At 35.3% G+C, this 12,682-nt stretch overlaps 1 protein-coding gene across 1 annotated transcript in view; it reads left to right on the top strand.

Annotated features, from left to right (window-relative positions):
* The window catches only part of RANBP2 (RAN binding protein 2), a 68,870-nt gene that overhangs the window by 19,830 nt on the left and 36,358 nt on the right, over positions 1-12,682 (top strand). The window contains exons 8-16 of the mRNA XM_012664264.1: positions 3,328-3,415; positions 5,232-5,441; positions 6,715-6,896; positions 6,983-7,158; positions 7,315-7,438; positions 8,386-8,547; positions 8,805-8,942; positions 9,021-9,167; positions 9,734-9,817. Coding sequence (XP_012519718.1) covers positions 3,328-3,415; positions 5,232-5,441; positions 6,715-6,896; positions 6,983-7,158; positions 7,315-7,438; positions 8,386-8,547; positions 8,805-8,942; positions 9,021-9,167; positions 9,734-9,817 — 1,311 coding nt within the window. The remainder of the gene's footprint in view (positions 1-3,327; positions 3,416-5,231; positions 5,442-6,714; positions 6,897-6,982; positions 7,159-7,314; positions 7,439-8,385; positions 8,548-8,804; positions 8,943-9,020; positions 9,168-9,733; positions 9,818-12,682) is intronic.

Genomic DNA, 12,682 nt, shown 5'->3' on the forward strand with positions numbered 1-12,682 from the left:
ATGTTATATATAACAGTATATTAATCTTTGAAAACAAAACTTTCCTTATACGTAGAACATGACAGGAAGGAAATATGCCAAATATAATATTAATCATTGTTTTTAGGCGATGGCTAATATTCCTTTTCCAACCCATTTTTCTAGTTTTTTTTTTTTTCATGAGCTCACATTACTTTTTAAATGAAAAGAAATAAGCAGTCTCCCAAAAGAGCATCAAGCCAGGCTTATAAAAATGACTGTTAGCTTTAGAGGAGGTATATAGATCTTTTAAAAACACTGTTGATAATAAGCATACAGTGTTAAGGGCTAATACTTTCTCAGTAGAAACACAGTGTACATATGTGTACTAGTGAAAATTGGTGAATTTAGTGAAGTTCACTAGTTAATATAAACATTAAACGGTTCTGTCTTTTGTAGAAATTCTTTGGTAACTATGTAGTTTTAAAAGTTAATATACACAATCAACCATTTTAAATTACAAACTTTTTTTTTTTTTTGGAGATGGAGTCTTGCTCTGTCACCTGGACTAGAGTGCAGTGGCATCGTCATAGCTCACTGCAACCTCAAACTCTTGGGCTCAAGTGATCCTCCTGCCTCAGTCTCTCAAATAGCTGAGAGTACAGGTGCACACCACCATGCCCGGCTAATTTTTCTTTCTTTCTTTTTTTTTTTTTTCCTTTGTAGAGACAGGATCTTGCCCTTGCTCGGGCCGTTTTCGAACTTCTGGAGTCAAGCAATCCTCCTGCCTCAGCCTACTAATGTGCTAGGATTGGAGGCGTGAGCCACCATACCCCGACTGTGAACTTTTTTATTATAATAATGAAAAAGTAGTCTCCCTGTTAACCCATTCACCCACTGGTTGTCTTAGGAGACAACCACTGTTAGCAGGTTTTTGGGTATTAAGGAGTATTTTTACATATGCAAGCATATAATGCAGGCTCTCTCTTAAAAAATTGTTTTGTTGGGCATGGGGGCTCATCCGTATAGTCCTAGCTACTCAGGATGCTGAGGCTGGGGGATAGCTTGAGCCCAGAAATTTGAGACCAGCCTGGGCAACATAGTGAGAACCCCATCGTTAAAAAAAAACGTTATGTCTCAACATGGGTGTGCTTTATACCTTGCTTTTCTTCATGTTTCTCTCACTTCAGCATATAGATAGATATCTACCTCAGTCTTTTTAACTACCACATATTTCTGTGGACTGGATGTATAATAGAAACATCTTAAATGCTTGGATTTGATCTTATCAGTTTATTTTAAAGCTTAATTATCAAATGATTATAAGCATAAAAAGTAGATTATGTGCTGGCATTTGGGTATTTAAGGAATTATGTGAGACTAACTTCTTTTATGGTAAGGTTTACAGACTCTTGAGAGGAATGCTGTGGCTCTAGGAAATGTATGGGTTTCTCAGCGAGACATATAGCAATGTCTCTCATCAAACCTGTTAGTTAAGGTGAGGAAATGGTAACTTGAGATGATTTGACTGAGCAGATTCATAACTAATTAACTGGTAACAAATTCAGCTGTTGAATAATTTTGTAAAAGAGATCAGGTTTATGAATTGAGGTCAGTTTGTAAACAAGAAGAATTATGTCCATGTTTTGTTTCTTATTTTTTGTGCTTTTTTTCAACATCTGTAGATGATATAGTTTGATGTCTTCAGAAAATTCTCCACCCTGTGGAAATTAGTGTTCTTATTTTTTTTGTGAGTTTAAGAAATGTTTTATGCCTATACTAACCAACACACACACGCGTGCGCACACACACACACACCCTCTCTCTTAAAAACATGAAAAATGTTCAATCATTATATTTATATTGATTTATTTCCATGAATTGTATCTTGGAGATATTTCCGTATCAGTATATAAAGAACATCCTTACTAGTTATTTTGTTTTTCATTTTTTTAAATTAAGAAGCAGGGCCTTGCTCTTTTGCTCAGGCTGGAGTACTGTGGTACGATCATTGATCGCTGTAACCTTGAACTGCTGAGCTCAGGGGATCCTCCTGCCTCAGTCTTCCAAGTAGCTAGGCCTATAGATGCACACCGCCATGCCCGGCCAATTTATTATTACTATTGTTATTATTATTTTATTTTTATTTTTTGTAGGGATGGGGTTTCAAATGTTGCCCAGGCTGGTCTTGAACTCCTGGCCTCCAGCGATCCTCCTGCCTCAGAATGCATTAGTTTTGATGTTTGCATATTATTCTGTTGTATGTATTGTACCATAGTTTTGGGGTTTTTTTAAAACCAGGGCGCTAAAACTAGGACATTAGGTTGCTTTTGCTTTTTTCCTATGCTATTACAAATAATTCAGCAATGAATAACTTGTGCCATTTTACATGTCAAAATATGGGTAGGATAAATGCCTGAAAGAATTGCGGGATCAAAGTACATCTACGCATTTATAATTTTTAGAGCTGTTGCCAAATTTCCAACGTTAGAGAGGTAGTATCAGATTACATTTCTACCACCAATTAAGAAAGTGATGAGAGATGTAAAAGCAGCTACTCTAGGCATCCATATGGTCACTTTTAGGATATCTCCCATAAGTGGTCATTGCCTGTGACCGAACATTTTCAGTGATAGCCATTCACTACTTTTCAAAATAGCCCAGTGTATCTTTGGATAATTTGGTTCTTGGTGCTTCCTTATATAGAGTAAAAATATGCTTCAAGCTGCTATGTATTGATCTTGTTTTTTCTTTCGGTGATATTAAAGAGTTTAACAGTTCTTTTGTAAAATAATTTTAATATCTGAAGGCAGCTGTTATGTCTTCTCTTTGCTATTCTATTTATTCATCCCTTCCGCTTTTTTGCATAGCATAGGGCTAAGAGTCCATTTACTCTCTTGATTGTTCCCATTTATCCTAGTGGTATCCTAGATTACTCATACTCTTTGAAAATGTGCTGTCCACAGTGTGGCATTTCCAAGTATGGTTTCACCAGTGCTGTTTATAGTAGGATCATCTCTTCTGCTACAGTCCTGATTATGGAGGGTAGAAAAGTAATATAACTAAATTCTCCATTTCCTTGAATGTAACTTTTCTATGTATTTTTAGTAGAAAGTAATTTCATGAGGACACAGTTGGGGATAAAAAAATAAAAACAGTAGTTTCTCAGATGTGCTCTTTGCATCTTTTATAGCTAGATCATATAAATTCCTTGGTTCCCAATTTTTTGTTATCTGTTTTCTAATTCGGTTTAACCATTGCTTAACTGTTTATTCATTATCAAAACAATACAGTGTTATAGAAAGGAACGTCTTACTATTAGAAATATGGGTATTACGAAATTAAGATTTTTGATTCTAAAATTATTAGGTTCCAAGACCAAAGATTAAATTAATAAAAGGAGAAGCTGGACAAAATCTGCTGGAAATGATGGCCTATGATCGTCTGAGCCAATCAGGTAATAGTAATGTTTAACTGATTTAATCTAAAAAAGAGAAATTTCTTTGTAAAGGCACATCTAATGATAAATCTTGTGTCTGTCCAGGATATAATTTGTCAAAATTTTTTGTTTACCTTTGCCATGCCGCATAAGGGCAAGAGGTATGGAAGGGATTAGAATACATGGTGTATTATTTAAAGGAAATAAATATTTGATAGTGTTTGCTCCCAGGAAGAGGTAATTCCCTACCCTTCCTTTATGTAGGTGCTAGAACCTCCATTCAGAATATTTCAGAGCACTTCCTGAACTAAGTATAATTATTGATTTGCCAACATTTAACACCAGCTGCTTTTGAAACACTGCTTTGGGGGGATATTAAGATCAAGATACAGATCTATATCTTGAAAAGCCGAGAGCATGGTGAGGAAGATAGAAGATACATACTCAAAACCTGTTAGGCTTTTGGGATTTGTGGTTGTATTCCCATTTTTGAATTCCCATTTTTGACTGTCTGGGATGGATCCTAAAGGTCTGTTGCATAATACCTATGATTTCGCTAAGGCACAGACTTCTAGGTAGTCAAACAGCCAGTGACTCAAGCAGTGAACTGAAGAAATGTAATGCTTTCTGTAGGTAGCAATTTTGAAATAAAATTGAATGAACTTTGTAAAGAGCAAGAAGTAGCATTAAATCAAAGTTGCTAGAAGTTTTGGTTTTTAGTTAGGCTGTTGATCATATTGCATGTTGCTGTTCTGTTCCACAGCCTGCCTTTTTTATGGAAGTTAGACTTTCAGTCCTTAAAATGACTTTGCATTTTTCCCCTTTCTATTTTCCTTCTACCTTTGCAGGGCCATCATAGGTGCCTTTGCAGGTGTCACAGTTAGTAAAATCAACTGCGTTTTTTATGTCTTTGATATGGGCATTCCTGAGACTATCTCTGCAAGTTTCCTGAGAGACAACAGTCTGGTGATAACCAAACCTGACTGATGAGCAGAATTAACTCCAAGGAGGGGTTTTTTTTTTTTTTTTTAAAAAAACACTTCATTTGAAATATAATTCAAATACCATGCAATTCACCCATTTAAAGTATACAATTTAGTGGTTTTTATTTAGTATGTTCATAGAGTAGTACAACTATCACCACAATCAATTTTAGAACATTTTCGTCACTTCATAAAGAAACTCCATACCCATTAGCAGTCACTTTGCATTTTCCCAAATGTCTCAGCTCTAGGCAGTCACTAATCTACTTCTTTCTCTTTCAATTCGCTTATACTGGACATTTCTTATAAATGGAATCATATGATATGTAATCTTTTGTGACTGGCTTTTTTTATTAGCGGATGTTCGAGGTTTATTCATGTTGTAGCATATATTAGTACTTGATCCAAGGAGTGTTTTTAAAATAGATTTGTTACCCCAAACCTATGGAATAAAAATCTTTGGGAGTGGGGCCTGGGAAAAAATACTTTGTAAAAGCTGTTTAAAGGAAGATTCTGATCAGCCAGGTTTAGAAATCAGTGTATGAGATCAGAGATTCTATGGCTACTTAAATCCAAACCTTTTTATCTAAAATACAAAACTTTTGGCATTTTTCGTACATATTCCTGTCTTTTTTTCTTCTTTTTTATTCTCTTATGTAGACATACTCTTAAACCTGTACTCTATTTTCTACATGAGCACCCTTTCTGTTGTCCAGCTGTAGTTTTTTGGTTGGAGGGTTAGGTCTGAGATAATCATCTTATTTCCTGTTGGGTATGCAAATGAAACAATAGAGAGATGTGAGTAAATACAATCTGTATTTTTAAAATGATGGAAATAATTTATTTTTCAGGACACATGTTGCTAAACTTAAGTCGTGGCAAGGAAGATTTTTTAAAGGAGGTTGTGGAATCTTTTGCCAATAAAAGTGGGCAGTCTACTTTATATGATGCTCTATTTTCTAGTCAGTCACCTAAGGATAAATCTTTCCTTGGTGGTGATGATATTGGAAACATTGCTCTACAAGCACCAGAGCCTGATGATTTGGCTAGATATGATGTTGGTAAGTTACATGTTTCAAAGGAAACCTTCTGCATCTTAATCCTTTTATATTAGGAGGACAATAAATTGCCCACAATCTTATTACCCTGAAATAATGACTTAATATTTTCCTGTATTCTTTTCAGGTTTTTTTTTTCTTTTTGAGGGAGCTGGAAGGGGTGGTGGTGGGTGCATATATTCTTCTGTATGTAGTTGTTTATACTGTATATGTGATTTATCTTCTTTCATGAATTCTTTCCCATAGTATCTATATTAAAACTCCACAAATAGCACTTTTAATGGCAATCTTCTTTTATGAATTAGCCATAATTTGCTTGCTACTTTCTACTGTTGGGTATTCAAGTTGTTTCTAGTTTTTTCACTATTAAAAATAATATCATGATGGAAACTTCAATATAAAGTGTGTACATTTCAAATGATTTCCATAGAGATTCTTAAAAACAGAATTACTGAGAAGATGGACAGTTTTAAGTCTCTTGGAAATTGCCAGAGTGCCAGAAGGGTTGTATGTTTTCAGAAGCTTTTATAACCCTTTCAGTATTGACTTTGTTATAGAAGAAAAGATCTCTTTACTAATGGGTTAATATAGTGGTAGTCCATTGTTTAATGACTTTACTGAAAGGAAAATCCACTGTTTTAGGATTTATTAGGTGAGTATTCTTTATTTGGTTTCTGTAAGCAAATTTTATTTTACTGAGTTCTAGTGAATCTCATTTCCTTAGATGGACTTGAAAAAGAATTCTACATAACAACTTTTTTGGGGGGATAGGGGCAGGTAGGGGCGCCTCACTCTGTTGCCCTGGCTAGAATTCAGTGACATCATCATAGCTCACTGCAGCTTAAACTTCCCAAGCTCAGATTATCCTCCCACCCCAGCCTCCCAGGTAGTTAGGACTATAGGTGTGTGCCACCACGCCTGGCTGATTTTTTTATTTTTGTAGAGAAACGGGGTCTTACTATGTTGCCCAGGCTGGTCTCAAACTCCTCACCTCAAGTGATCTTCCTGCCTTGGCCTCCCAAAATGCCAGGATTACAGACAGGAGCCCCGATGCCCAGCCCATAACTGTTTTTATTAAAATTTCTAGATACAAAGTGTGAAAGTATATGGTAAGAACACGAGAGTTTGATTCTCATGGAATTTCCTCCAGCTCTGATATAGCAAAGCAATTGTATAAGACACGTGTAATGTGCATTAATTGTTTTTTTGGCAAAACTAATGGCACAAGGAAAGTTTTCAAAACCTCAAGCCAATTTTTTTTTTTTTTAAATTTCAGGTGCCATTCGAGCTCATAATGGTAGTCTTCAACACCTTACTTGGCTTGGCTTACAGTGGAATTCATTGCCTACCTTACCTGCAATTCGAAAATGGCTAAAACAGCTTTTTCATCATTTGCCCCAGGAAACCTCAAGGCTTGAAACAAATGCACCTGAATCAATATGTATTTTAGATCTTGAAGTAAGCAAAGATTTTAACAAATTAAATATTTTGAGTTTTGTTTAACCTTTTTCTAACTTAAATTAATTTTTCTTTAAATAAAATAGGTATTTTTACTTGGAGTGATATACACCAGCCACTTACAATTAAAGGAGAAATGTAATTGTCACTACAGCGCCTATCAGCCACTATGCTTACCACTTCCTGTGTGTAAACAGCTTTGTACAGATAGACAGAAAACTTGGTGGGATGCAGTTTGTAATCTAATTCACAGAAAAGCAATGTAAGTAGTAAAACAGAAATATTGTTTGAAGTTATTGCCTTGGTTTTACTGGGGATTTAGTTTCTTATGTGAAGATTTAATTTATCATGTGACAGTTAATATAATATAAATGTTGAACTGTGTGTTTATAAAGTATTTATATTAAACTTTTTTTAGACCTGGAACCTCAGCAAAATTGCGACTTCTAGTTCAGCATGAAATAAACACTCTAAGAGGTCAGGAAAAACATGGCCTTCAACCTGCTCTGCTTGTACATTGGGCAAAATGCCTTCAGAAAACGGTGGGTTTATTAAAGTGCAAACATTTTTAAAGAACGTTAATTTTTAAAAATTACGAACTTTTTATTATAAGTGTTTTCTGGAAACAATAGCAGCTTGTTTATATTATGCCAGGTGAAATGTGTTTTTAGTCTTGCCACAAAATAGTTAATACAGTTATATATAAACACTTGGAGGAGCAGTGCCCAGCCCACAGTAAATATTATGTAAATATTAGCTATTATTGTTATTACTTAGTAATTAAGTTATGATTATTGTTTAGCTGGAAAAGTTTTTTAAAATGTTAGGTGGCACACGGCTTTGTAGGTAGTGGTATTATACATCTTTCTGAATATTTGAGATCTAGCTGGGCATGTTGGCCTGCAGTTCTAGCTACTTGGAAGACTTAAGTAGGTAGATTTCTTGAGCCCAGGAGTTTGAGACTAGCTTGGGTAACATAGTGAGACCTTGTCTCTGAAATAAATGCATGAATATGTATGTGCACGCGTTTATTAAAATAAATATTTGAAGTCTTGTTTTGTGGCCAGATTAGGTGTAGATGGTTAGCCCTTTGACCAAACTGATACTACACAGAGGCAAATTTTGATTAGCCCTTGGACCAAACTGATACTATTCAGAGGCAAATTTTAGTTAGCCCTTTGACCAAACTGACACCACAGAGAGGCAAATTTTGGCTATCTAAAAATGGCAACTCTTAAAAAATAGGTTGGACTGCCTCATGAAGTTTATATCATTGAAAATGTTTTAAAATTGAGTCCAGAGTGATCACTGGTAATAAGGTGGTTAGTTATTCCAATATTTGGGAAGTTGACCAAACTATTTTTGAGATTCCATTTGGTTTTGCCTTGAAATTTTACAGTTGTTCTTAGCATCTGTAAATGAAGTTTCAGATTTAAAAAAATTCCTTATGTGTTCCTTAAGGTTGTGTGCATCTGACTTTCTGTTTTAGGGCAGCGGTCTTAATTCTTTTTATGATCAACGGGAATACATAGGCAGAAGTGTTCATTATTGGAAAAAAGTTTTACCATTATTGAAGATGATTAAAAAGAAGAGCAATATTCCTGAACCTACTGATCCTCTGTTTAAACATTTTCATAGTGCAGACATTCAGGTAACAGAATTCCTTTGTGAATTTACTGGGGAGATAGATTTCCATTTATAAACAAAGAAATGGAGATATAAACTCAAATTAATTGCCTCGTTATTTAATTGCTTTGTTTTCTAAATCTACTAGCTGTTGCAAGTAAAATATGACAAATGAATAATGAGATATTAATCTCTTTAGATCATTTAAAATCATTGGAAAATCATTTAGGTTTGATATGCTGAGTAAAAACAATTTGACTAAAAACTGCTAAATGTGTTTAGGCATCTGAAATTGATGAATACGAAGAAGAGGCACATATAACTTTTGCTATATTGGATGCAGTTAATGGAAATATAGAAGATGCTATGACTGCTTTTGAATCTATAAAAAATGTTGTTTCTTACTGGAATCTTGCAGTGGTAAGTAGATGTGATACTTGAATTAAAAGGTTTTTGTTTTTAAAACCTAATTGTTTCATAAAAGCACTCTTTGTGTAGATTTTTCACAGGAAGGCAGAAGACATTGGAAATGATGCCCTTTCTCCTGAAGAACAAGAAGAGTGCAAAAATTATTTGAGAAGGACCAGGGACTACCTACTAAAGATTATAGATGACAGTGATTCACATCTTTCAGTGGTCAAGAAAGTAAGTTGCAGGTTGTTGTATATACTTTCTTATTGGTAACCTAGCAACCGGTGTTTTTGTCTTGGTTTTGTATTTTGGTAATTTCAAAAACACCCAGTAATACCTTATGACTAATGCACAGAAGGAGGATGTGTGTGTAAATACTTAACTTGCCTTCCTTTGCTTTAGGTTTGGAGTGTTTTTTTTTTTTTAGACAGAGTCTCGCTCTATCACCCTGGCTAGAGTGCCATGGTGTCAGCCTAGCTCACAGCAACCTCAAATTCCTGGGCTCAAGTGATCCTCCTGCCTCAGCCTCCCAAGTAGCTGGGACTACAGGCATGCGCCACCATGCCCAGCTAATTTTTTCTATATATTTTTAGTTGTCCGATTAATTTCTTTCTATTTTTTAGTAGAGACGGGGTCTCGCTCTTGCTCAGGCTGGTTTCGAACTCCTGAGCTCAAACAATCCACCCACCTCGGCCTCCCAGAGTGCTAGGATTACAGGCGTGAGCCACTGCGCATGCCCTATTCTAAGTGTTTTAAGTACTGTTTTGTTGTTATTTATTTATTTTTTTTCTGTTTTTTAGTATTCTCCCAAAACACCACCTCGATGGGCAGAAGATCAGAATTCTTTACTGAAATTGATTTGCCAACAAGTAGAGGCCATTAAGGTAAGTCATTGACTTTCACTAATTGTACCTCTTACTCCAAGATTCTTTCCCTGTCCATTCCCTCACTTCTTTCTAAAGCTGGTCAAAATGTCCTCTTCCCATCCTACTGTAGAATCAACATGTTTTACATATCTCTGTCTTGACCCTTTACCATAGTTTTGAAATTACGTATGTCTCTGTGTCCTCATAAACAAAATTTGAGTCCTTCAAAGGTAAAGACTTTTATCCAAAATATAACACAGTTCTTGGCATAGAGGAGGTTTGCTAGTGATCGAACCACTGAAATACAATGATCAGACCTTGGTCTGTGAGATCATTCACAGATAGGCTGTGGATTAGGTGTGTGTTAAATTTATAGCTAGGCATTGAAAGAGTGGTCCAAGCTTCAGAAAGTTTTTATCTTTTTTAATACTTTTGTGAATGTGAATTATGTAAGAAAATAGTTATGTGTACATAATCTTAATTTAACTGTATGATTCAAAGGAGCTTTATTTCTTTGGAATTCGAAATACAAGTAGGTTCTTTCATGCATGTTGGGCGAGAACTAAATTTCTCATACTTCTAATATTATATCAAGGATATCCTGATCTGTGGCAGTTATTACAGTGTGATCAACAGTGTGTGAAACTTAGAAAATACTGTTTGGATGGAAAAATTTTTTTGAATTTGTACTAAGTTTTTTTTGTTTTAATTTCATAATATTATGGGGATACAAACGTTTTGGTTACATAAATTGCTTTTGTACTGTTTGAGTCACAGTTTTAAGTGTGCCTTTCCCCTGATAGTGTGCATTGTACCCGTTACATGTAAATTTACTCATCCCCTCTACCCCGTCCCTCCTGATTGATTTCTGATGAACATTATTTCCATATGTGCACATAAATGTTGATCTGTTAGTTCCAATTTAATGATGAGTACGTGTGGTGTTTGTTTTTTCATTCTTGTGATATTTAGAAGAGTGGTCTCCAGTTCCATCCAGGTAAATACAAGAGGTATTAGTTCACCATTTTTCATGGCTGAGTAGTACTCCATGGTATACCTATACCACATTTTATTAATCCACTTATGTATTGATGGGCCCTTGGGTTGTTTCCACATCTTTGCCGTTGTGAATTGTGCTGCTATAAACATTTGAGTGCAGGTGTCTTTTTTATAGACTGTCTTTTTTTCCTTTGGGTAAATATCCAGTAGTGGGATTGCCGGATCAAATAGTAGTTCTACTTTTAATTCTTTGCAGTATCCCCATATTACTTTCCATAGAGGTTATACTAGTTTGCAGTCCCACCAGCAGTGTATGAGTTTTCCTATCTCCGCATCCATGCCAGCATTTGTTGTTCGGGACTTTTTGATGAAAGCCATTCTCACTGAATTATGTGATATCTCATTGTGGTTTTGATTTGCATTTCCCTGATGATTAGAGGTATTGAGGATTGTTTTGTGTGTTTGTTGGTCATTAGTCTATCTTTTGAAAAGTTTCTGTTCGTGTCCTTTGCCCACTTTTTAATGGGGTTGTTTGATTTTTTTTTTTCTTGCTGACTTTCCTGAGTTCTGTGTAGAGTCTAATTATCAGCCCTTTATCAGATGTGTAGCATATGAACATTTTCTCCCATTCTGTAGGTTGTCTGTTTGCTCTAATGATTGTTTCCTTGGCTTGCACAAAGATTTTGTATATTAATTTTGTGTAATTGTGGCTTATGATATTACATACAATTGTGATTTAACATAGAGGTTTCAGGCACCCAGTGTTGTATTCTCTGGAAGTATAGTGGAGTAGTTCATGAGCCTGAAAAGCTGGGTGTTAATACTGACTCTGCCATTAATTAATGATCTTGGGCCAGTTGTTTCCTTACCTTTATGTCCATTGGCTTCTTATCTGTGAAGTGTAAAGTGAGAGAATTGTTGAAACCAATTCTTATCACATTTTCCAGTACTTTGAATCTTAAAAATTAATAGAACTGATTGCAAGTTCAACACTGTGGTCCAAATATCAGTAGTGACCAGTAAAATTTTCCAGTTGATTCTACCAATTTCTTATTCTTGGATATGGAGCGTCTGGACTAGGCAGAGGAGATGGATGAGTAGGCAAAATTTAGCTTGAAAATTGAGAGTTTTGGACCTCAGAGTTACGTCTTTCTGGGATTTTTATTTGAAACTCTTGTGGAATAAAAAAGACATTTTATCTCTGCTCTGATCTCACATGTTATAACTTGTTGGATGTCTGGGCTGGTATAGAGAAGTTTGAAACTGTTTTCAAAATTGACCTGGTATCTGATACTACTACAGTTTCTTTAGAATAAGAAATACTTTATTATTTCTGTTTCTTAGAAGTGTCCTTGTTTTGCAAGGGGACATTTTGTAGGTTCTGGAGTTGAGTAGGATGTTGTCATTTATTATAGTCTTTAGCAGAAATCAGAGAGCTAGCTACATAGCTACATTAGAAGGCAATATACCTGAATCCTATCTAGGCAGCAGAGTGGTGTTATGAAAACATTTTGGAGTCACCATTTCAGCTGTGCCATTTTCTGCATTTCTTTTTCTCGTTTTAAGATATGAGTTAATATTGTTTACCTGTGTAAAGATTAATTAAGAACTTAAGTGCCTGGAACATATTATTATATATGTAATAAATTCTGTCCAAATATTAGTTGTTTTCCCTTCCCTGGTGGAGCATTTGAGCATCAACGAGAATTAATAGTATTTTGTTAACAGCATGTGGATAAGTGGAATGCTAGTTTCAGGAGGCATTGTGGAATATTGAGTGGTCCAGATGGACTGAAGAGTAAAGCAGTGCGGAAAGGAGACACTGGAAAGATGGTCAAGGTAGTACCACTTGAGGACTGTGAAGATTGGAGAAGTTTAATTTGT

The sequence above is a fragment of the Propithecus coquereli genome, unplaced genomic scaffold (assembly GCF_000956105.1).
Source record: "Propithecus coquereli isolate 6110/MARCELLA unplaced genomic scaffold, Pcoq_1.0 Scaffold88, whole genome shotgun sequence".
Classification (NCBI taxonomy): Eukaryota; Metazoa; Chordata; class Mammalia; order Primates; family Indriidae; genus Propithecus; species Propithecus coquereli.